This window comes from Erpetoichthys calabaricus, chromosome 11, assembly GCF_900747795.2.
Source record: "Erpetoichthys calabaricus chromosome 11, fErpCal1.3, whole genome shotgun sequence".
In the NCBI taxonomy this organism is placed as follows: domain Eukaryota; kingdom Metazoa; phylum Chordata; class Cladistia; order Polypteriformes; family Polypteridae; genus Erpetoichthys; species Erpetoichthys calabaricus.
Genome location: NC_041404.2, coordinates 84,269,306 through 84,293,623, shown reverse-complemented (window position 1 = coordinate 84,293,623; position 24,318 = coordinate 84,269,306). Strand labels below are relative to the sequence as shown.

Sequence of the window (24,318 nt, the reverse complement as noted above, 5' to 3'; positions counted from 1 at the left end):
CAAGTATTTAAGTGCCAAGTCCAACAATGCAGGTCAGGGTGCTGGAACTAGGATGCAGTGATCCGCAGCCCCTGACTTTTTGCAAAGTCAAGGAACATGAAGCCTCTTTCACCACGGTCACCAGAAATCCTCATAGCAAGCCTTTACAGTGCCAGTGGTCGCATTGAAGTCACCCATGACCAGAGAAGTGTCACCTCATGGGCACCCATCAACCACCAAGCAAAGTTGCGAATAAAATGTCTTCCTCACCAAGACATCACTCACCATAGTCGGAGTATATACTGAGACAACAAGAAGAATGCCTTAATATGAGTGTTTTAATCTGAGTCTCATAATATGCTCATTGAAAGAAGTGACATTGGACATCATTGGAAGGAGCCAATCCACCACAGCAACAGCTACTCCTTGAGTATGACAGCCATCAAAGTGACCAGACCAATAAAAAATGTACCCATCTAAAATGATCTAGCAAGTCCCAGGTCTGTGCAGCTCAGAGACTACTACAACTGAAATATAGAGTTTATGAAGCTCTTCCGACAACAGAGGAAGATGATCATCATGCCAGAGAGACAAGATGTTCCATGTGCCTATCTGGATGGGCTGTCTGAAATTGGGACCCAAGTGCTACCATGCAGCAGGTGACACCTCAGCATCACACCAATTCTGATCTCCAACAGGCCTGACCCCATTGGTTCTTCTGGATTAAGGCTCCTGAAGGCTTTCCTCCATCCCCTTCTTAATGCAAGCAGCCTTCCTATGGGCAGCTGCAGCCGAGCCTGTCTGTTGTTTCGCAGCTACATTTAGTTTTTACAGTGGCAATCCTGCCACCAACCCCAAGTTTGCAGGGCTGAATGCAGTTTGACGTCATACCCAGGCTGGCCTGTGAAATGTGCAGTATTTCATACAAAAGAAGAAAAAGAAATGGAAAAAATAACTTACTTTTTGTAATGCATTACATTTTATAAAAGTAACTATAGAGCATACTTTTTTTGTAAGGAGTAATGCAGCGAAATTACTTTAAAAGTAATGTTCCCCTACACTTCATATAGCACACTAAGCACACATTCTGCATTTTCTTTGATTTGGGTAGCCACAATGTTTTTTGCTGCATCACAAACCATTCCCACAAATTTGTCTTTCCAGTTGTCAGTTCGGTGGTCAATAAATATCTCCTCTATAGCTTCATAAATTACTTGCATATGTGTTTTCTTGAGAGGTTTAAATAAAATAGATATGACATTAAATAAAATACATACAGTTGTTGTGTTTCTTAAATTAATGATGATTGAATGCCAGATCTTTGCAATGTATGGAGTAAGCCTATACTGTACAAAACATATACAAGAAGGGTATAAATTTAAAAATTGACAGTAAACTATTATTATCAGACTTTTGTTACGACATTGGTGCGCTTGTGAAATAAAGTGTTATAAAATTAAGCTGATATTGCTTTTATAAAATTATGGTTATATAATTAGAAGCTAGTATATAGAAACATTGTTAAATAAATTTAATTATTTGATGGAAAATATCTGCCTATTTTTCATTTAAAAAGTACAATCTTTCTCAGAATGGTTGTGAAGCAGTATAGACATTCATTCCAGGTATCATAAACAGAAACTTTGCAACAATACAGTATAACAAGATCAACCACTAATCTCCAATGTTTTGAGGTAAATTATAATAGGTTAATAGAGCAAATATTGCCAATGGAAAGCCTGATCAAACCTGTGGCTTGTCAGTCGCACAAGATCAAAATCCATCCTTATTTAAAGAATCAGGAGAAGTGGTAAGGATGTGAAGGTCTCTTCGTTTTTCAGAACATAATACATGGTGTTAAAAATACGTATGGTAAGAATCGTTGGGTTTGCAGCATTCATCTTACAATGGCAGTCTTAATTGGTCCATCTATGGGTGTGTCTGCTTGTGTGGCCTCCACCTCATTATGTTGTTGAGATACTCTGTCATGTTGCTTCAAGCTGAAATGCTTATCTAGCCCCACTTATCAAAGCAGATGTTGTACATACTTTGCAATTTACTTCTGGAAGCGGTGCAGTTCTGCACCATTCTAAAATAGCTATATCTTCTCTGGATTCAATACATATTTTATAATGCATACTATAATTAATTATTATAGAGACCTAGGTTCGCTTCATGGGTCCTTCCTGCGTGGAGTTTGCATGTTCTCCCCATGTCTGTGTGGGTTTCCTCTGAGTGCTCCAGTTTCCTCCCACAGTCCAAAGACATCCAGGTTAGGTGCATTGGCGATTCTAAATTGTCCCTAGTGTGTCCTTGGTGTGTGGGTGTGTGTGCCCTGCGGTGGGCTGGCACTCTGCCCAGGGATTTGTTCCTGCCTTGCGCCCCGTGTAGGCTGGGATTGGCTCCAGCAGACCCTCGTGGGTTGGACAATGACTGACTGACTGATCAGAAAATATGAATGATAATGTACGTCTGGCATAAAACTAATATAATGATATAATGAATAGTGTTTTAAACTATTTTGCTTCAGTTGTTTTAGATAGATAGATAGATAGATAGATAGATAGATAGATAGATAGATAGATAGATAGATAGATAGATAGATAGATAGATAGATAGATAGATACTTTTTTTAGGAATGTTTCATGGAAGTCCAAACTTATTTTGAATTAACTGATGAAAATTCCTTAATGATATCATAGCCACTTCACGGAAAATGAAATGTCCATACTGAAGGATGATGTGCCTTTTCTGTGTGAAGTGGGTATGACTTTAACCTGCATCCAGCCCTGCTAGCAGATCCTCTAACTTGAAGGGAGAACTTGGGGATTGGTGGCAGGATTGTCACTCCAGCCTCCATATAAAAAAAAAAACTCACACTGTTCCAATGTGGTGCTGAGGTGTCACCCATTGCACAGTTGCATTCAGGTCCTAATTTGGAATCATGAAGTGATTTGTCGTGTGGTGGGTGTGGCAATGCACTGTGTCAGTGTGTGCTCCCAGTCTCTCTCTGACTCTCTCTTTGTATATTCTCCAGCATTTGTATTTCTTAATTAAGTTTTCCACTGACAAAACATATGCCAATCTGAGCTTGATGTTGTGCTTTTTGGTGGAATTATATCCTTGACTTTGTACTCATTTTATTGATTATGAACAGAATAAGTTGCTCAGAAAATTAATAGATGTAACAATTCTTTAATAGTGAGGCTTACCGATTGTTCATAATGTTTTGCATTTTTGTTTTGTTGAGGGTTAGCATATAAAACATTTTAAACTAATAAATAGTTCAAAAATCTGTCCTCTGTATGATAGTTACTAAATTAAATCTGTGCCATTATACTCTTAAACTTCAACTATACAATATTTTACCATGAAGAAAAAATATTTAAAAAAAAACATAAAATGCATATCTTGTACTCATCTTAAAATGATTTTATTTTTAAATTGTTGTCATGAAACATATTGAGTTTGGGGAAAGAACAGAGACCTTAAAATATTTTAACAGAATTTGGGTATATTTTTAGAACTATTAGGTATTATGTCAATGTCAATGTCAATTTATTTATATAACACATTTAAAACAACATAGGAATGCTGTGGCCAAAGTGCTTTACAATAATAGAATAAAAGAAAAAAAACAAACAAAATAACGTAAATAACTTAAATAAAAATATATGAACATAAATAAAAATAAAATAAATAATAAATAGAAATGATGTTATATAATCACAATGAAGAAACCATCAGTATTACTGAAGGTCACGGAATGCAAGTGAATAGAAATGAGTCTTTAATCTTGTTTTAAACAGTTCAATTGTAGACGACTCCTTTATGTGATGAGGTAAAGAGTTCCACAGGCGAGGTGCAGCAGCTGCAAAAGCCCTGTCCCCCTTGGTTATACACTTGGTACGAGGGACAACAAGAGACAACTGACCAGAAGATCTAAGCACTCTAGATGGCTGGTGTAAAACACACAATTCAGATAAATAGGCAGGAGAAAGCCCATTTAAAGATTTAAAAACTACCAACAAGATTTTAAAATCAATTTGAAAACTGACAGGCAGCCAGTGTAAAGAAGCTAAAATAGGAGAAACAGAATCAGACTTTTTTGCCCCAACCAGAAAGCGAAAGGCAGCATTTTGGACCAACTGTAACCTGTGTATCAGGGATTTGTTAATCCCAGAATACAGCGAGTTGCAGTAATCAAGGCAAAAATAAAAGCGTGAGTAGCTTTCTCAAGATACCTAGAAGATAAAAAAGGCTTCATTTTACCTAATAGATGAAGCTGGAAAAAGCAACTCTTGACTACGGAATTTACTTGTTTCTCAAAAGAGAGGTTACTGTCAAAGATTACATCAAGATTGCAGACTTGAGGTTTGCAAAAGACAGAGAAAGAGCAGAGAAGTCCAAGACCAATTTGGGCTTTAGCTGATGGACCCACTATAAGCACCTCCGTTTTATTTTGATGCAGATCAAGAAAATTATTAGCCATCCAGGATCTTAGTTCAGAAAGACAGTTGTGTAGTTGATTTATTGCAGAGTTGCAGACAGGAAAATAAACCTGTGTGTCATCAGCATAGCAGTGAAAAGCAATGTTAAATTTCCTAAAAATAGCTCCAATAGGATGAAGGTATATAGAGAATAAAATAGGACCCAAAATGGATCCCTGAGGAACACCATATTTAAGAGGAGCAGTAGACAAAAAAGAGGAATTTAAAGTCACTGAAAAGTGTCTACCAGTTAAATATGACCTGAACCAGTTAAGAGCAGCCCCTTTAAGCCCCACAAGATGTTCAAGCCGCATCAGCAATATCTCATGGTCAACAGTGTCAAAGGTAGCGGACAGGTCAAGGAGGAGAAGGACTGCCGCGTCACCTGAGTCCATAATAATAGAGATGTCATTGAATACTTTCAGGAGGGCCATTTCAACACCATGAAAACGCCTAAAGCCGGATTGGTAGATCTCAAATAAATTATTGAAGTTAAGGTGATCGACCAATTGATTATAAATAATTCTTTCTAGAATTTTAGCCAGAAATGGCAGTTGGGAAATTGGGTGAAAATTGGCTAAAACTCCAGGATCTAACTCTGCCTTTTTTTGACAGGGACGGACCGCAGAATGTTTAAAAAATGAGGGTACAGATAAAGATAAAGGGGATTGTCAGAGAAGGACTGGAACAGAAAATTTCTCTATATGCAGATGATATGGTCTTATATATATCAGACCCAGAAAACACTGTCCCCGCTGTTTTAACAGCACTAACAGAATTTCAAAAGATATCTGGTCTTAGAATTAATCTGAATAAAAGTATACTCTTTCCAGTGAATTCACAAGCATATAATATTAGATTGGACACCCTACCTTTTACCATAGCAGATCAGTTTAAATACCTAGGGGTAAATATCACAAGTAAACATAAAGCTCTTTATCAACAAAATTTTGCCGTCTGTATGGAAAAAATTAAGCAAGACTTGCATAGATGGTCAACCCTTCATCTCACTCTAGCCGGAAGAGTTAACATTGTTAAGATGAATATCCTTCCTAAACTTCTCTTTTTATTTCAAAACATTCCAATATATATCAATAAATCGTTTTTTAAACAGTTAGATTCAATAATAACCTCATTCATTTGGAACTCAAAACACCCACGTATCCGAAGAGTGACCCTACAAAGACCTCAGGCAGAAGGTGGCATGGCTTTACCTAATTTTCAGTTTTATTACTGGGCAGCAAACATACAAGCCATAAAAACCTGGACACAAATAAATGAACATACACAGGCTTGGTCAGCAATAGAAGTAAAATCCTGTAGTACTTCTTTATATTCCCTGCTCTGCTCTTCAATAAATGAAAGTTATCGCAAATATACTAATAACCCAATTGTGCTTTACTCACTCAGAATATGGAACCAAATTAGAAAGCATTTTAAGATGGAAAATCTTTTATCAGTGGCACCTCTGCAAGAGAACCACCTCTTTCAACCTTCGCAAGTATATCCAGATTTTAATACCTGGAAAAGTTTTGGGATTAAAATGCTCAGAGATCTTTATATAGACAACATATTTACATCTTTTGAACAATTACGTTCAAAATTCAACCTCCCAGCTACACATTTCTTTTACTATCTTCAAATTAGAAATTTTGTTAAACAGAAATTGCCCGATTTCCCCCACCTTGCACTCTCCACAATGCTGGAAAAAATACTGCTCAATTTCGAGGAAATAAACACTATTTCCGCAATATATAAAATCTTATTAGAGTCCCTACCTTTCAAAGATCCAAGAGGACATTGGGAAGAAGATCTCTTAATCAATATATCAGAAAAGGAGTGGAAGGTAGCAAAGCAGAGAATTCACTCGAGTTCTATATGCACAAAGCATAGAATTATTCAACTAAAACTTATATATCGAGCCCATCTGTCTCGCTTAAAACTGTCCAAAATGTTTCCAGGGCAGGATCCAACCTGTGAACGCTGCAACCAAGCTCCTGCCTCACTGGGTCAAATGTTTTGGGGCTGCACCAAACTAACATCATTTTGGACAAAAATTTTTAAGTGCCTCTCAGACAGCCTTGGTATCACAATCCCTCCTAACAGCTGTGTTCGGTGTTCTTCCAGATGGACTTGAATTGGAGAAGGACAAGCAAACGGTGATTGCATTCACTACACTTTTGGCACGCAGACTTATTTTGTTAAATTGGAAGAATCCTAATTCTCCTCTTATAAGTCAGTGGGAAACCGATGTTTTATATTATTTGAAATTGGAAAAAATCTAATTTTCAGTTAGAGGATCTGTACAAAATTTTTTCAAAACATGGCAGGATTTAATCAATATTATTTTAGAATAAGAGAAATAATTATTACCGCCTTTAACTCCCTTCTCCATCTCTTATTTTCATAGATATTTACTTCTCCCTTTTTTTTGTTTAATGTTGCCTTATTAAAAAGCCTTAAGCAATTTTCCTTTAGCTAAGCTCTCCTTCTCAGGGGTGGGGTTTGATTAGACTTCAAATTTGTTGGGTTATAAATTGATCTGTTTGTATGGAATGATTACAATGAAAATTAATAAAATAAAAATATAAAAAAAAAAAAAAAAATGAGGGTACAACCCTGGCACTTATAGAACCCGGTTCCTCCCTGTGTGGATAGCGCTTTGAGTACTGAGAAAACCGCTATATAAATGTAATGAATTATTATTATTATTATTAAAGATGGGCCCAAAACATCAAAGCCTTCCACTAAGAGACGTGGTGGAATAATATCGAGAGGGCTGGGAGCTGGTTTAAGGGTGTCAATAGTACTTTTTAACTGTGAAAGTGAGACTAGATCAAAGGATTCTAAGACAATGCCCTGTTTAACAGTAGGAAGTTCATAGCCAGTTTGAACAATGCCACAGCGGATAATATCAATTTTGCTGACAAAGAATGATAGAAACTGCTCACATGAATAAACAGTGCTATTTAATCCCATCACAGAATGATGGTGAATGGCCGCATTAATTGGATTAAATAAGACCCTAGGATTCTTAGAATGACAGGATACTAAATCAGCAAAGAAATCATGTTTAGATTTCTTAACGTCTGCCTGGAAACTGAATAGAGAAGTCCTAAAAATCTGTTTAGAAACAATCAGTCCATCTTTTTTCCAACGCCGTTCAGCAGCTCGACAGGCGCGGCGCAGCACTCGCGTAATATCATTTAGCCAGGGAGCAGGTCTTCCTTTATTACAGCGTATCTTGAGCGGAGCAATTGAGTCTAAAACTGTTTTACAAGAAGAATTAAAGTTTAAGACAGAATCATCGATATTATTTTGGACATGCACATCAAGACTAGAGAATATGGTTTTAAATTCATGATATAATAGAAGAATTTAAAAAGCAAGCGCAGCTAGTAGACGGGACATCAACAGTAATATTCATATCCATCATTATAGAAAAATGATCAGTGAAAGAAACATCGCATAAATCAATATTATTAACTGAAATATCACGAGTAAGAACGAGATCAAGGGTGTGATCGAGAGAATGAGTCCAATAGTGATAAAAAGTCATTCACCAAAGGTTTAGATTGACAACAAATGTGAATGTTAAAATCGCCAACAATAAATACTTTGTCATGAGAGAGGATAATATCAGCCAGGAGATCAGAGAATTCAGAAATGAAGATATCATTAATTACAGGAGGTCTATAAACCACGGCGAACAACAAAGAAGGGGAGATGCACACTTCGAAAAGTTGCAGTTCGAAGCTACTAAACGGACCCTTTGTAAGGCTGTGACACAAAAACATACTTTTAAAAACAGTGGCAATGCCCCCACCACGACGAGTCAGCCACAGAGAGTTTAAAAATGAATAACCTGATGGTACCAAGTCAGTAAAACAGGAAGAGTAACAATTTTTAGATCCAGGTTTCAGTGATGAAGAAGAAATCCAGATTATTTGAGGTAATAAAGTCTTGCAGAATAAAAGTTTTATTAGACACTGATCTCATGTTCAAGAGAGCAGCCTTGATAGAAGTAGAAGAGCTTGTTGCGGGATAAGCACGGGTGAGCGTGCGAAGATTTGCGGCATTTACTCCCCGAGAGCACACCAAGGAAGAGTGATGCCGCCTAGAAATGGAGAACTTAAATCTGGTGTCCAGCACCCATGAACCAGGGATGGAGTCCTGAGCAGGAGAAAATGGGTCATAAACAACTCGCAGGCATCGGAAATCAAAGCTCTGGGACTTGAGTTGGCGTTGGTTAACAGCAATTCTGGCTCTTTTCCCACAACAGCAGAGGGTGCGTTTGCGTCTCCAAGGGGCATTCAACTCACTGATACAGGTGAACACCAGCGTCCAGGTGAGGAAGTCAGGAGATGAGTAAAACAAAGATGGAGGTTCACACAAAATCCCATCAGGTGATGAAAATTGAGAGGAAAGCAAGCCAGAAAATATGTTAAGTAATGACTCACAATCGTAGGACAGTGGCCATTGGGATAAACTAAAACACAAAAACAAAGTTAAAACATAGACTAGCGAGACGAGTAGACAGCCAGCCACAACAGCTGGTGCCATCTTTTCCATCTTTTCCACTTACTTAAGACAATAAATAAAAATAAGACACTATTTTAGAATACTTATCAAAGCTGTACAAACCTTCTCCTATACAGTGAGTGGATTCAGAAAGTATTCAGACCCCTTCACATTCTGCAAACATTTTGTGTTGTATGTAGATTTAATTTTAAATGTTTACATTTACCCTTTTTCTATCAATCAAAACTCAATAACTCACAATGACAAAGTAAACACGTTTTCAGAAAGGTTTGGAAATTCATTAAAATAGAATTTATTTAAGTATTCTGATCCTTTGCTGTGACATTCCAAATTGTGGTCAGGTGTATCTTGTGTTTTTTTAATTATCCTTGAGTTGTGTCTAGAATGTGATTGGAGTTGACCTGTGGCAAACTGAATTGATTGGACAGAATTTAGAAAGGCACACACCTGTGTATGTAAGATCTAACAATTCACACTGCATGTCAGGATAATAAAAACACCTAAATAAAACTGTGGTGAGGCATACTGTAGATCAGGGCAAAAGTATACTATACAACCAGATCTAAAGCTTTGAGTGTTAGCCTCAATAGTTGTGAAATTAAAGGTCAAACTGAGTAACCATGCAAGAAAGACCTTAGTATGAAAGTTGACCAAGAACTAAATGGTCTCTCTAACAGAGCTTCAGAATTGATCTGCTGAGAGGGGAGATTGTCAGAAGGCTGACCATCTCAGCAGCACTCCATTCAATAGGTATTTATGGTAGAGTGGTTGAATGGAAGCCACTTTTTAGTGAAAAGCATATAACAGCCTGCATGGATTCTGACAGCATGAGGAAATTGATTATCTTGTTTGATGAGATGAAAATTGAGCTGTTTGAGCAGAGTTTCAAACACTATGTCTGGTGAAGACCAGGCATTGCTCATCACCTGCCTAATATAATCCCTATGATTAAGCACTGTGGTAGCAAAATCATGCTATGGGAATGCTTCTTGGCAGCAGGGACAGAGAGTCTGGTCAGAATTGAAGAAAAGATGAATGCAACCAAATACAGAGACGAAAACCTGCTCCAGAGTGCACACAACCTCAGACTGGAGCAACAGTTCATCTTTTAACATAAAAACGACCCAAAGCATACAGACAAGACAACACTGGAGTGGCTTTGGGACAAGTCTCTGAATGTCATTGAGTGGCCAAGCCAAAACCCAGGCTTAATTACCATAGAACATACAGTATGTGGATTGACCTGAAGATGGCAGTTTACAAATGCTTCCCATCCAATCAAACAGAGCTGAGAGGATCTGTCAGGAATAATGGGATAAATAGCTCAAATCCAGGTGTGCAAAGCTTGTAGACGACTCAAAGTTGCAATTGCTGCCAAAGGGGCTTCTACAAAGTACTGAATTAAGGATCTGAATACTTGGATGAATTAGAGATTTTAGTTTTGGATTTTTAATAAATTTGGCAATCTTTCTGAATACATGCTTTTTTTTAACAGTGGTGAACAAAAACAAAAAGTCTCTTCAACGTCAAGTAAAAACAGACCCCTGTAAAGTGATATAAATAAACACAAAATAATTTTGTACAAATTCTCAATTGGATTGTCATCTGGACTCTGACTCTGCCACTGCAGCACATTAACCTTGTTATTATTAATCCATTCCTGCATAGTTTTGGCTTTTTGCTTGGAGCTGTTGTTTTCCTTTAAAACAAATGTCATGTCAACGTTAGGTTCCTTGCAGACTACATCAGATTTTCCTCCAGGATTTCCCTTTATTTTGCTGCATTCATTTTTTTAAACAATGACATTCTCCCATAAACCTAAGACTGGTGAAGCACCTGGGCAACACTTGTCTGCACAGTCTATCAGATCTAAGTCACTGTTGCTTGATAACCTTCAGAATTATCATAGGGCTCTTGGTGGCCTCCCTCACTCAGTTTTTGTGGCCAGTAATGAATACTTTATATATTTTATATATATGTATATATTATTTCTTATTTTTTCTTGGTTCTTTCTCTTCATGTATACATTGAGTAAAATTAAATGAATGAGTAAATAATAAATATACTTTCAAAACTATGCTTTTAATTTTCTAAAGAAATATCTTCATTTTTTCACAGACATGAAGACCGTACATGGAGCTTGGATAGAACAGACAGCATTATTTCAGACTCACACTCTGGCATTATGTCATCATCTGTGGGAACTAGCAAATGTAACAGTCCTGCCTGTATTGAAGCCCGTACCCGACGTGCTGCACACTGTGGAATAATTGAGCCCAGGCGCGCAATGATGCATTACAGGGACTCTATAGACTCACTCAGAGACTCTCCACATAGTGACAGGTGAGATAAAAACTACATACCAGTTTAGCAAAAGTACTTTTCATAAATGTAATGTGAATTATAGATTGATATTAATTAACTAAAGGCAATTTAAATGTTTGTCAATTATATTTGACAATGGGCTGTATATTTCATTAAAAAGGTAACCCCTACAATGTGATTTGATCCATTGCTTTTATTTATTTCATCCAGTGACAAACTAGTCAACTAGTGATTTATTTTTGTGCCTTTTCTGTTTTGCTGTCTACCCTTTGAAGAGTTAATAATACAGTATATTGTTAACCATGCATTCAGCATTTGCATAGCCCACACTGAATGGGCAGCTTCAGAAAATGAAGCAAGTTTATGCAAGCTTTATGCAGTTCTGCCATTTCAGTCACCACTTTCAGGCCTGTGAAGAATTTTTACACTTCATCTCCTATCTGGTTACATATCTTCAACTTGTTAAATTTATTTTGTATTATCTTTAAAAAATATACAGAAAGTAAAATATCAACAAAAGGCAATTATGACCCCTAGATCGCTGCTTCAGTTTTGAGAGGTAAGTTTAGGTAACCTGCCTGGTTAACAAAATCAGATTTTCTAATTCAAAGCTGGTTCAAAAAGTCAAGTATCTAAAAAGAAGCAAGGTGTCAAAACATGGTTGGAATCCATTTAGAAACCAGTCAAAGCCATAGTAACAACTTTTTAAAGTGAAACCCAAAATTAAACTTCTCCTTTTTGTGAAATAAAGGTTTCAATTATTTGTTTTCCAATAAGGAACTACCCTAAATCTATCCTAAGATGTGCAACAAATATGCTTATTAAAATATAGTTTATTAAACTCTCACACCTTTATTTTTCTCACTTCTGAGTGTATGTTTAGACTTGACCAATGCCAAGCAGCTTTCTTCGTATTTTTCTGTAATCCTCACTATTAATTTCCAGTCTTGGGATTAATAAATACAATAGGTATGAACAGAGTGAGCAGTGAATATATTATAAAGTAAAAAAATGTCTACAAACACAGTAAAGCTCTCAAAACAAAATGCAATAATTCCTTTATGTTCTTATGTACTTTCTTACTATGTGTGTGTGTGTGTTTATACAATGCTTATAGACGAGCAAGGAGATACATATTTATGTACATCAGATTTCACAACACTTTACTTTTTTCACATTTTGCTATGTTTCAGCCTTTTGCTGAAAGCATTTAAATTAACTTTACCCTACATCAAGCAACATTCAATATTCTAAAATTACATAGAAAAAAAGGATTATAAAATATTTTGTAAATTTATTGAAAATAAAAAACTGAAATATCTGAATACTCTGAATCTACTGTTTATATGCATTACAACAAGTACCCTCTCTTATCCTTCCTGTGGTCCAAACAATTAAGCCACAATAATAAGCTAAGTAACACTTAAGCATTCATAATAATGAATATCACTGTAAAAGATGCTAAAAGGTGTAAAACTGATCAGTAGTTATCATTGTAAGATTCAATTGTTGCATGAATAGTGAGAAGCAACAACTTCACTGTCTAAGAATATCCAGATGAGAGTGAATTGGGAAAGCCTGAGAAATGATAGCTGTCATCATTATAGATGACAGTTAAAGAATAGGCAGAGTGGTGGCTCTCTGGCTAAGGATTTGTGCTTGTAACTAGAAGGTTACCAGTTCAAATCGCGTTACTTCCAGAAGGTATCCTACTTTGTTGGATCCTTGATCAAGGCCCTTAACCTGAAAATTGCTCCATGGGTGCTGTATAATGGCTGACCCTGTGGTCTGACCCCCAAAGGTCATGTTTTTTGTATCCATATGCTGCTGCTGGAGTATGTGAATTTCCCCTTGGGATTAATAAAGTATCTATCTATCTATCTATCTATCTATCTATCTATCTATCTATCTATCTATCTATCTATCTATCTATCTATCTATCTATCTATCTATCTATCTATCTATCTATCTATCTATGTGAAAAGACAATTTCCCCTCAGGGTTTAACAAAGTAAATCAAAATAAAACAATTAAAGAAAATGTTGAACAGTAATTAGACAGATCAAAACTTTTCTGTCTCTAAGCAAACTGTATTTAAACTATATAACCTGAAACATGACAAAAAGTTGGACCACACAAGTGCAGTCCTAACTTGTTCAAAAAATGATCTGACAAATAAACCACCAGTTTTTACAAAAAATGGTACGTGCTTGGCAAAAATTCAAATATTGTACTATGCATGTACATACAGTGGTCCTTGTTATCTCAACGGAATACAATAGTGAATTGTGAGAAAAAAATATAGCAAAGTATCTTCAATGGATGAATATCTGGGAGCCATCCAGTTACCTCACAAAATTCATTTTGTAGAAAAGAAAGAAATTAATACCTAAATATTCACCAACAAGAGCAGACTTGACGTTTTGTCCCCAACATGTAATTTTAAACAGAAAAAGATAAACCACTTTGTCATTTATGGTATATTCCAAACTGAATTGGATAAGTGGGTTAGAAATTAGATGGACGAATTCAGATTTGGTGCTACAACATTAAGTTCTAAAGATAAATTTCTCCTTTGTATAGTAGAAGATGTTTAAAAATCAGTCGTGCCTAATGGCTGTTTGGCATTTACTAAATTAATTAACAACTAATTATACTTACTGCTATGACTTCTTGCGGTTTACTTTCTGTTGCAAGTAAACTTCCTATTCACAAATGTTTTCTTCTATTGCATGCATCACTTTCTGTAAGCAATGCATAGAGTCGATAGATGTAACCCCTTCCGTTTAGAAATATCTGCACTATTTTTTTACAGAAACAGATTTATTGGTGAATGGTGGTATTAGTAAATATTAAGCTTTAGAGGGTTCATAAAGTTTCCAACCCTGATTAACAGTTGGTTATTCAAATAATCAGATAATCACTGCAGTAAATATTCCACCTACATGATGTCATTAAAGACACATAAAGTGTTAAATATAAACAAAACTGAATGTGTATAAAAATAAATAAAAATGTTTTAAAATATGCAGCAAAACCACACAAAATAAAGTATTCTATTTTTCTTGAGTTTCAGAAAAAACATTTATTTGCGTATTATATTTTCATACAAAACTATAGTTCAGTGTGCTTTGCAAACAGTAAAAGAAAAATAATAAAAAGAAAAATAAAGTAACAGGAAGAATATCTCAAATAAAGTGATTGTAAATTAATTTAGAATTGAACTTATGCAGGCAGTAAACACACAGTATGGGAGTAAATGAGAGTCAGAATATAGCAGCAGTTATAAATCACAAAAAATTTGATGGGGTTTGGGAATGCTTTCAGGCTACAAAGTAAAACATGATGCGGTCTCATTTGCATTTGCCCTTCCTGTTCAATTTAATGCTTTCTATGGCCATTTTGATGGTGATAACATGCAGCCCAGCTTTTATATGCCTGGAGCATCACATGATTTATCCTTTTTTGTTTCTGTACATGACATAAGAAGTTGTTCACTTCTACAAGGTATCCAGTTCAGAGGAACTTCAGCGTTTGTTTTAACCACCAATAGCAACAAATTAGTTGGTGTCTTCAGTTACACCTTTAATATTCCACTTAGAGAATTTGTGGTTCCCATCTGCTTCAAAAGGACTTTTATCCCTGCGTCTAAAACAAAAGTGGGCTGTCTTAGTGACTGCAGACTGCTAGCACCAACTTTAGTCATGATAAGTGCTTTGAGAGAATGGTGCTGGGACACATTAAACAGAAAATTCAACATAGTCATGATCACCTCTAATTTTCATACCATCATAACCGGTCCACAGAGAATGCCATATCTTTTGCAGTTTATACCACGCTGGCACATCTGGATAATAAAAAAACTACTATACCAGAGTCCAGTTTATTGAGTATCACTCAGCATTTAACACTGTTGTACCAGCAATGCTGATCACTAGACTGCTCAGTGCAGGACTCAGCACCACCCTTAGCAATTGGATTCTGGACTCTCTAACCAACAGACCTCAGCAAGTGTTGATTGGCAGTATCATATCTTCCATGCTGGCCCTCAACACCGGCACTCCACAAAGTAGTGTGAAGAGCACTGTCTTTACTCCTTATTTGTCTCCGACTGTGTGGCCAAATACCAATTCCATCATTAAATATGCTAATGATACCCCCATCATAGACCTGATCACCATCAATGACAAGGTGGCTTACATAGAAGAGCTCTACCTGATGCCAGGAAAATAATCAAAACCAAGTAGCTGATCATAGACATCAGAAAGCAGAAGGTAAACCACATTTCCATTTAAATAAGAGGGGATGCTGTTGTAGGGGTAAGCAGCTTTACATTTCTTGGAGTGACTGTCACTGAGCTGAAGTGAGCACAACACATTTTGGCCATTATTAAAAAGACTCACCAGTGCCTTACTTCCTCAGATATCCGAGTATAGCTCGCATTTCTCCATTTGTCCTCCTCATGAACATCTACAGGTGCACAGTGGACTCCATCCACACTGGCTGAGTTACATCTTGGTATGGCACCTAGTCAGCTCAAGAACATAAATCACTGCAGAGGATCGTGAAGGCAGCACAGAAGAATAATGGCACCCAGCTATTATCTGTTCAGGACATACAAAACACTGCTTGTAAAAGGCAAACAGTATAATTTAAGACCTCAGCCACCCTGCACAGCCACTTTCTCAATCCTTCCTTCTGGAAAATGGTACACCACCATTGGCACTCACACCAGTAGATTCAGGGGCAGTTTCTACCCATAGGTTGTAAGGTTGCAGAAGAGTCAATCATAAGAACAAATATTGTAACATAACAAACAGTGCATATACAATATAACTAGAATTTCTGTTTCTTCCTTGTTTAGTTTATAGAAACTACAGCTCATCTGTTCAGTGATGCCAGTAAAGCATTTAATAACAGTGAGAGCCTCAGGGTCATCTGCTGTTATAGACAAATAAAGTATAACTGTCTGTGTGTTGTCTGCATAGTTATGGTTGTTTACCTTAGGTTTAAAAATGGTCTAGTCTGAGGGGAAAATTCAGAATAGTATCAAAAGCAACACTCAAGTGTAAGAGAAAAAATACAGATGGATTATTCTTATCAGCATTAAGCCATATATCATTTACTACTCTGACAAAAGCAGTGTCTGTGCTATGATTAGAGCTAGGCCTTCATGTTAGTTTGCAAGAATATAATTTTTTATCAAGTAACTATTGACGTTTTTTTTAAGAATCTGGAAAAATGCCAGAATCTATTATACAGTTAACTATATGTAGCATACTGTTTATTGAACATTCTGTGACTTTTTTGAATTATATAGGTGGACAATTTAAGTTCAATAATTTTTCTACGAAGATAAAGGAATAAGTGTGTTGAATGGGATGAAATTTAATTAGCTTTGTTCTTGAGGTCTACAATATATTATATTCAATTTTATATTATTTATTTGTTATGTAAAAAAATCTCACTTAACCCCCAACATTTTGTTTATGCACTTAGTAGGTGGAGATGGGTTAAATAGTTGAGAACAGTATTACCGGTATAGGATGTCCTACACTGTAGGAGAAATAAGACAAATAAGATGGTCTCTCATCTCTAATTGCTAAAATGTTTTTAGGTATACAAACAATACAATTCTTAGTGTACTTTTAATTTACTTTTTTTCCATTTTTGCTCCGTTTTGCAGCACTATTTTGAGTTTAACATAGAGCTTTAATAGTAATTGATTATTCAACCACTTTTTCTGGGGTTACTATGTTGGCCATGACCTTCAGATTAGCATTAAAATTGTCGATCTGACTATTTTCATTACTGTTTGTATGTGACAAAGCTATTCATTAAAGGTTTTATTCTGTCAGTGACAGTTTAATTTGTAAACCATTAAATGTTTCATAAGGAAACTTGGATTTAGTGAACATGGGATAATTTGCATACTAGTAATAAGGGTAAACCTTTACCAATATCATCAGTTTTATGTACTTATAAATACTGACGATTTGGTGTTATACTAGTAAAAGCAACAAAGGTCCAGCAAGAGTATCAGTTTGGTTTGATACTACAATTTCTTTTTACGGATGTCTGTTCAAGCTGTTAGTGTCAGTTTATGATGATTGATGTTTAGTCAGGCAATTTTAATTTGTAAGGTGCATTTTTTATTTGAAATATTTTAAGCAGAAAATAATCATTTAAATCTGAATACACCTGTATCAGATCATTATCTCTAGAAATAAGAATAAGTTTACTGAAATACTTTGATGTATTTTCCTTAGGTATGTGTCAGCTCTCACCACGCCTGCCAGACTGTCACCAGTGGACTTCCATTATTCACTGCCTACTCAGGTGCCTACTTTTGAAATCACTTCACCCAACTCGAGCCACGCAGTATCCCTGCCCCCAGCTGCTGCCATGACTTACCATATGGAAGAAGAGCAGCCTTTGCTACGACAGTACCAGGTGCCATTGCAAGACGTGCAAAGACATGACCCATATTACCAAAGGCGTAGCTATCTGAATGACAGCACAGGTAGCCTGCCTTCCAGTCCTTTTCGAATGGTGGAAGATGATGAATACGAGACCACCCAGGAGTACCTTTCTGCATTGGAGCAACCAAAGAAAACAGCAAGCAGCAGTAAACGGTGGAGAAAATCTAAAGTGAATGGTCACATAAATCAAAGACGGGACATTATCAGAGACTTCAGCTCCCAAAGCTGCATGTCCATCAGTGATTCGGAGGAGGAGCAAGCAGGAGAAAGCACTCCTTTCTTAAGTATGCAGAACATGAACATGACAGCAAATGCAGAACCTTCAACTGTCTACAGACCAGGTGACAACAGGACTTATTATTCATTCAACAGACACACTGCACGTGGGAATTTACAGACCAGAATAACGCACACACGATCAAAACAGGACTCTGCTCCTCTTTAAAAATAAATCAAAGTGATAAAATGCTATAGAGCTGCATCTATAAGAAATATTTTTATTTTATATAACAGACAGATATTCTAAACAAATGAAATATTTTATTTTCATTTTAGCAAAACTTGTCTACTAGCTAACAGCAAAGACTTTTTTTTTATAGGGAAAACTATTTATATGTACTATTTGATTTACAGCTTAAGAAAAAAAAGATGTGCCAATTTTTTCACTTCTTAAAAATAGAATAATATTGTGGTGCCTTTTGCTGTATGCTGATGCCAGTTTCTGCTGAGGTCTGAATTTTTTGTAGCTTTTCCAATACGGACTCATCATTTTTTATAGACACGTTCCTTCCTGATTCTTTTGTTTGGGGTGAGTTCCCATTTTCAACAGTGTTAATGAATATTATCCTGTAATGTTGGTTTAACATCATGCAATATAAGCCGCTCATCCATAATATGTATGTTTATATTCAAAAGAAAAGACCGTGGGGATGCAATTATAATGAAAGATGCAATATGTTTCTCAATGTTATAAGATGTGAACATGAACACAACAGATCCAAACAGTTGTAATTTTATTAATTCCAGATATTAAGATAATAATCTGTCTGGAGCAATGCCTTTTTCTTGAGAAAGAAACACAGTCATACAAATGTCATTTCTTTTCAGTTCTCAGAGTGAAAGTGGGCATGTGTGTATATGTTTCCCAATACAGTACTTACATATATATATATATATATATATATCTGTATATGTTCACAGTATAAATTTAAAACTGAATGTGTGTGTAGGTTATATATACATGCCATATATATTTCCACACACATATATTTACATACTGTATATGCAGACAATACTCTTAATATTGGCTGATGCTGATATTATAGAATTCCTGAATCTCCTTTTCCTTTGTAAGTCCTTCTGCTTTTCTTTTATCACCTAATGTTATTTTTACCCCCCTCTTTCTGACCTGTTTCTTCTTGCTGCCATAATGTTGAATGTAAAAATTTAACCAATCATTTATTTTTTATGCTTTTACAATATTACAGATACATTCCAATTTAACCAATGTAGATCACTGATTTTATGAATACATTCAATTTCAAGTGTAAGGAATATGTAGGACAAATATTCCTTTCAGATATCTAATAGGTTTTGTGTGATTGAAAAAAAGTTTTTATTCATTAGAATTTCACAGAAAGCCAGAGCCTATTCCAGCAACAAAAAATATAAAGGCGTTCACCAAATTCTGGATGTGATGTCCTTTCTTTTGAGGCCAAACTCATCACACTCTCTCAGAGTTATCATTTAGAACCCTCATACACTAGCATTCAGAGTAAACCCATGAAAACACAAATGGAGTGTGCTCGTTTTATAACAATGACAGGCTGGGAATTGAACCCTTTTCCCTTTTGCTATCAGGGTGCAATGTTTTCCACCAGCCATATAAAGACTGAAACTGAATAACATTTAGATCAGAAATAATGGGATTGAAATTAAACTGCTAAGATTAAAGAAGCATCTTGAGCTTTGATTATAATCATCATGATGACAGACAACTGTAAAATTTTACCTCAGCCTACACCTAAGAAAACACTAAGATGTTTTGATTAGATAAATATTTTCCCCTTAGGTGATATTTTATTATAAAAACAATTTCAAAAGTTGGAGTTGTCATGTAGAGATCATGCAAATAATCAAAGCAGCATTTCAAAGGTTCAGCTAGAAGCATGCTTGAGTTGAGGTGGCAAAAGTTACACCATTCAAATTGCTTTTTTACTACGGCCCCGACTTGGTGTTCTTCTCCAGAAGCCCCAAAGGGACAGTCAAAACAGTATCCAGCTATCTCACATTATCAGACTTTAAAAATAGGGAATTCAAGTACAGACAGTAAATAAAGAACAGCAGAACTTGTTTTAAAAAGAGAAAGAAAGCACCTTCAGCACTGAATCAGATCATATTAGTGTGAAGGTTCAAATTTGTCTTGGGGTACATTAACATGCCATTTTTCCTATTCAGAAACAGAGTGTTAAATATATAGGGAAGAGTTAACAATACAAGTATGGAGCCTATAGCACTTCACAAAACACCCACAGATAAAATCTTTCTGAAATAAACACAGTACAAATGCAAGCATAGGAAAGTAAAACAACTAAATTGCACAAAATTTTTAACACCAGGCTCTATACATATTTTGTGATTTTTTCACAGTTCATTGCTGTATTTCATTTTAATCTACTGTACATTTTTAAAACATAATGTTCTCACCATTTTGGCCTCCATTAACTTTAAATGTTCCCTTGACCTTTGACACAGAAGCTGTGACAGTCCGGGTTGGCTTTGCAGTCCTTGGCAGCTTGAACCCAGGACTGTCGATAAAGACACCGAGGAAGAGCCGGATAAATGAGGGCATACACAGTCAACAAGAGTTGATATAAAGTGCTTTGTGCTTTTATTCCAAAAGTAAAAGCATGTGTAAATAGAGCAGTGCAAAGTTTCTTCCTTAAATAAATAATCTAATAAAATCAAGTGTTCAAACAATAAATATCCATTTAATAACTACGTTAAAAATTCTGGGCAGAAAAACATTCTTAAAAAAGCAACCTGAGCCCATGTGCTTCCTTTCTAAAAACCAACTTCTCCTCTGCTTACCCTTATGGGGGGTCTCTTTAGTTTGAGGAGACATCTATCAACAAGCGCAGATACCCCTTAATCCTTGCTCATTTTCCTGCTGTCCGTTCCATGCTGTTGCATGGGGTACCGCTCCTTCACTGAGCACATGGTCGCTCCTGCTCCAGGAGGCACTCAGCCGGAGAGACTTCTACCCTCAATTGCTGGCCAAGTGCTTCTCTTTGGCTCACTCCTGTCCGCCTGCTTCCTCTCTAACATTGGACTTTCATTTATATATTTAAAATGCACAGCACAACAAACCTCTCTCATCACAGAGGCACTCAGACACCCATATGCAGACGTATACATTCAAGGCTCCTCTGTAATTCTGCCCATCTTTACATTCATTTTTTGTTTCCTTAACCTACTTATTTCCTTCTTTTTTTTTTCTTTCCGTCTCCTGCCCAGGCTCCATTTTATGCACCTATCGGGTACAGGTGCTGGAGTCACTTGCTTCAAGATGTGAATGAAGCACTTGACTGATCCACGTGCATTTGTACATGAATGCGCAATCCTCAGAGCAGGGTGTGCACAATCCCACATGCACCGGGAGCCTGCACGCTCCAAAACTTCCAAGTTATGTATTTAAAATGCACAATGCCATGGACCTCTCTCATCACAGAGGCACACAGACCCCCACATACAGGCATATACATTCTCATACTGTAGGCCCACCACAGTAAAATATTATTTTAAATATTTAGCTCTTGAAAAACAATTGTCTCCAAACATTCTTTTTAGATTTATTACAGATAATGTATACAGTGTATATAAATCAATGATAAAATTAATTCAACTAAGAATAACCCTACCAGACACTTTTATCTTAGATCTTAATAATAAAATGCCATCTACTTCATAGTTAGTATTTATTGACCCTATTAAATTTCTAAACCTTTGGTTTCATTATGCTTAAAATGTTTTTTTCACTTAAGCAGTATAAATTATATTGGCTAATGATACATGGTCTTGGCATCATTATACTACTAAGACCTTTAATGTGGTACACATTTGGCAGGTCTTGTGAGCAGCATGAGAAAATGTTGTGTTACGCATGATGTTTCTTTCTATTTTCTGTGGAAAGTCATCGTTTCTATAAATGGACAGATTTCTAATAGTACACACCAAAAACTTTTTGTATGAAATCTGATTCAGTAAACTTAGAATGCAGGCTGCAATTTTTACTGTAGTCCTCAGGCATTTGGGTTGTTGAATGTAAGACTACCACCATAACAAACAAGACATCAAAACTACATATTTTCATAGGTAGAAAAGTGCATACTGTATAGTTACTTGTGCAAATGAAATATGCAAATACCCAATGAAACTTTGTGTAGTCAGTCAGTCATTTTCACACTCACTAATTCCAATGTGGGGTCCCGGGGATATACACCTATATACTCTCATTTCCTTGTTAATGGATTTGACAGCAAGGATTTATCTGAAAAGTGAAAATAAGTTCAAGGATGAAGTATGCTGTAGACTAGCATGATACTGCATGTGCTATGTGTTGACGGTGAACCAAAGACAGATAGTAGAGAACCGTTATGATAATCTTATTTCCGCATACATTCACACATGCAGATTGGTCAATGGGAAGTTGTGTAAAGTACACATTATGAAAGCAGACAGCTGGAGTGGCAAACATGTTGTAGACTTTTGAAACGGTGACTATGCTAAGCATGTTGCATTTACCGTCACAATACTTGTACAGTAAATCATATGCTGTATTTGAATAAAGGCAACTTTACTCATCAGATACAATAATACCGTACAGGCTTCTGAAGCCTTACACCTTAAAATCCCACAAATTATTTTTAAGTCCTACATTTATTGCAGATGCATTTGATATAGCTGTAAATTTGTGAGACTGTGTGTATGTGCTTGTGTCCAAGTCATCTGAAGAAAAAAACTGGATCTTTGACCTAGTATGAACTGGAATAAATTCATTTAGAGAGTTTTCCCTTGTATTGTACCTTCTAAACTCTCCGTCTTTAAACATGACTATATTTGCGTCTTAATGTAGCAAAGTTACAAATGGTTGAACAATGTAATTCCTGAAAAAAAAATTGCTAAGTTGTAATTTTGAAATGGAATCAGAAACTTCTGGGAAAGGTAAAAAAATTGCTAGGTAGATTTAACACACAAGTGTAATATCCCGAGGTGTCTTATATTGGAAAGTCATTTATCAGCTTTGCTGAAAATCAGGCCATTAGCAAGAGAAAATGTCACCATCATGTTGTAAAATAATTGCATATACAAAGCAGTGCGAATTGAACTGTTTGGGTAACGTTTCTACCAAAGCATTTACTCCAGTAACGGTGAACTCTTTCAGACAATTATTTTCTGGTTATACATAATGTATTTATTTTCTTTTAATCATATAATTTCAATTAAATTGTCAAAAGCATCATAAATTATTTATTGAGGAGAAAGAGGCATCCACTGCTATCAAAAAAAAAAGTCACTTGGGTCTTAATCTTTCCTGATGTGTAAGGTGCAGTGCTAATAGTGCATCACTGAAATGACTCTATTGGGGTTTGACGCGTCTCCCTTTGTAAAACTGTCACTTGGAAAATCCTTTGGGGGGGGGGGGGGGTTGATATGAATGAATGCAGTGCTTCTAATTTATTTGTGAAAGCACCCGTTTAAGGTCACTTTTGTCCTGCAGGGATCTGTTTGTTTGTTTGTTTGATTTCAGTTAATGTAGCTTTAAAAATAATCAGTAAAATAACACCTTGATTCTGCATGTTCTTGGCAAATCAGAGAGGTGGATGCATGGTAAAGCTGCAACAGAAAAGATTTCCAGATTTAAAACGAAAGAGTATTAATTTTAACATTCAGCAATAAAGTCCCTTTACATGTTCATTACTGAAAACTGCTATAGATTTTGCCAGATTATCATTAATTCTTGTAAAATAAATACTGAACCACCTCTTGAAAAAATAAACCTTTATTCATTACATTTTTAACATAACTGTTTGATCTCCTTTAATGTGTGTTTTGTTTCATAATTTTTTATTTAATTCTATAATGTCTGTGTCTTGTATGTAGTTCTCTGAGTGCCATGCTTTGGATATTTGAATTTCTTTCTGATGCTTCATTTTTAGTCACAGGCCACCAAGACTTATCTCAGATTAATAGACCACTTCAGGTTTGTTCTCTGGGGTTCATCATGGAAGTAATTTTCTAAACAAAAAATAATTTATCTATCCGTTTTCTTTCCCACCTATCCAGTTTAAGGTCACAGGTGGCAGCAGTGCATCAAGCGAAGGAAAACCTGCCCAGGGCTGAATGTCAGTATATGATGGAGAACAGATTAATATAGTCACACAATTAATCATGTTGGGAAAGTTTAAAATTGCCAGCTGAAGGAAAAATACACAGCCACC

The 24,318-nt window shown here is 36.0% G+C and overlaps 1 protein-coding gene across 3 annotated transcripts in view; it reads left to right on the top strand.

The window, feature by feature from the left end:
• LOC114660650 (pro-neuregulin-2, membrane-bound isoform-like) overlaps positions 1–23,903 on the top strand; it is a 228,800-nt gene extending 204,897 nt beyond the window's left edge. For all 3 annotated transcript variants that reach the window (XM_028813483.2, XM_051933904.1, XM_028813482.2), the window contains 2 exons: positions 11,130–11,354; positions 17,606–23,903. In XM_028813483.2, coding sequence (XP_028669316.1) covers positions 11,130–11,354; positions 17,606–18,263 — 883 coding nt within the window. In that variant the 3' untranslated portion in view covers positions 18,264–23,903. The remainder of the gene's footprint in view (positions 1–11,129; positions 11,355–17,605) is intronic.
• The last annotated feature ends 415 nt before the right edge of the window (positions 23,904–24,318 follow it).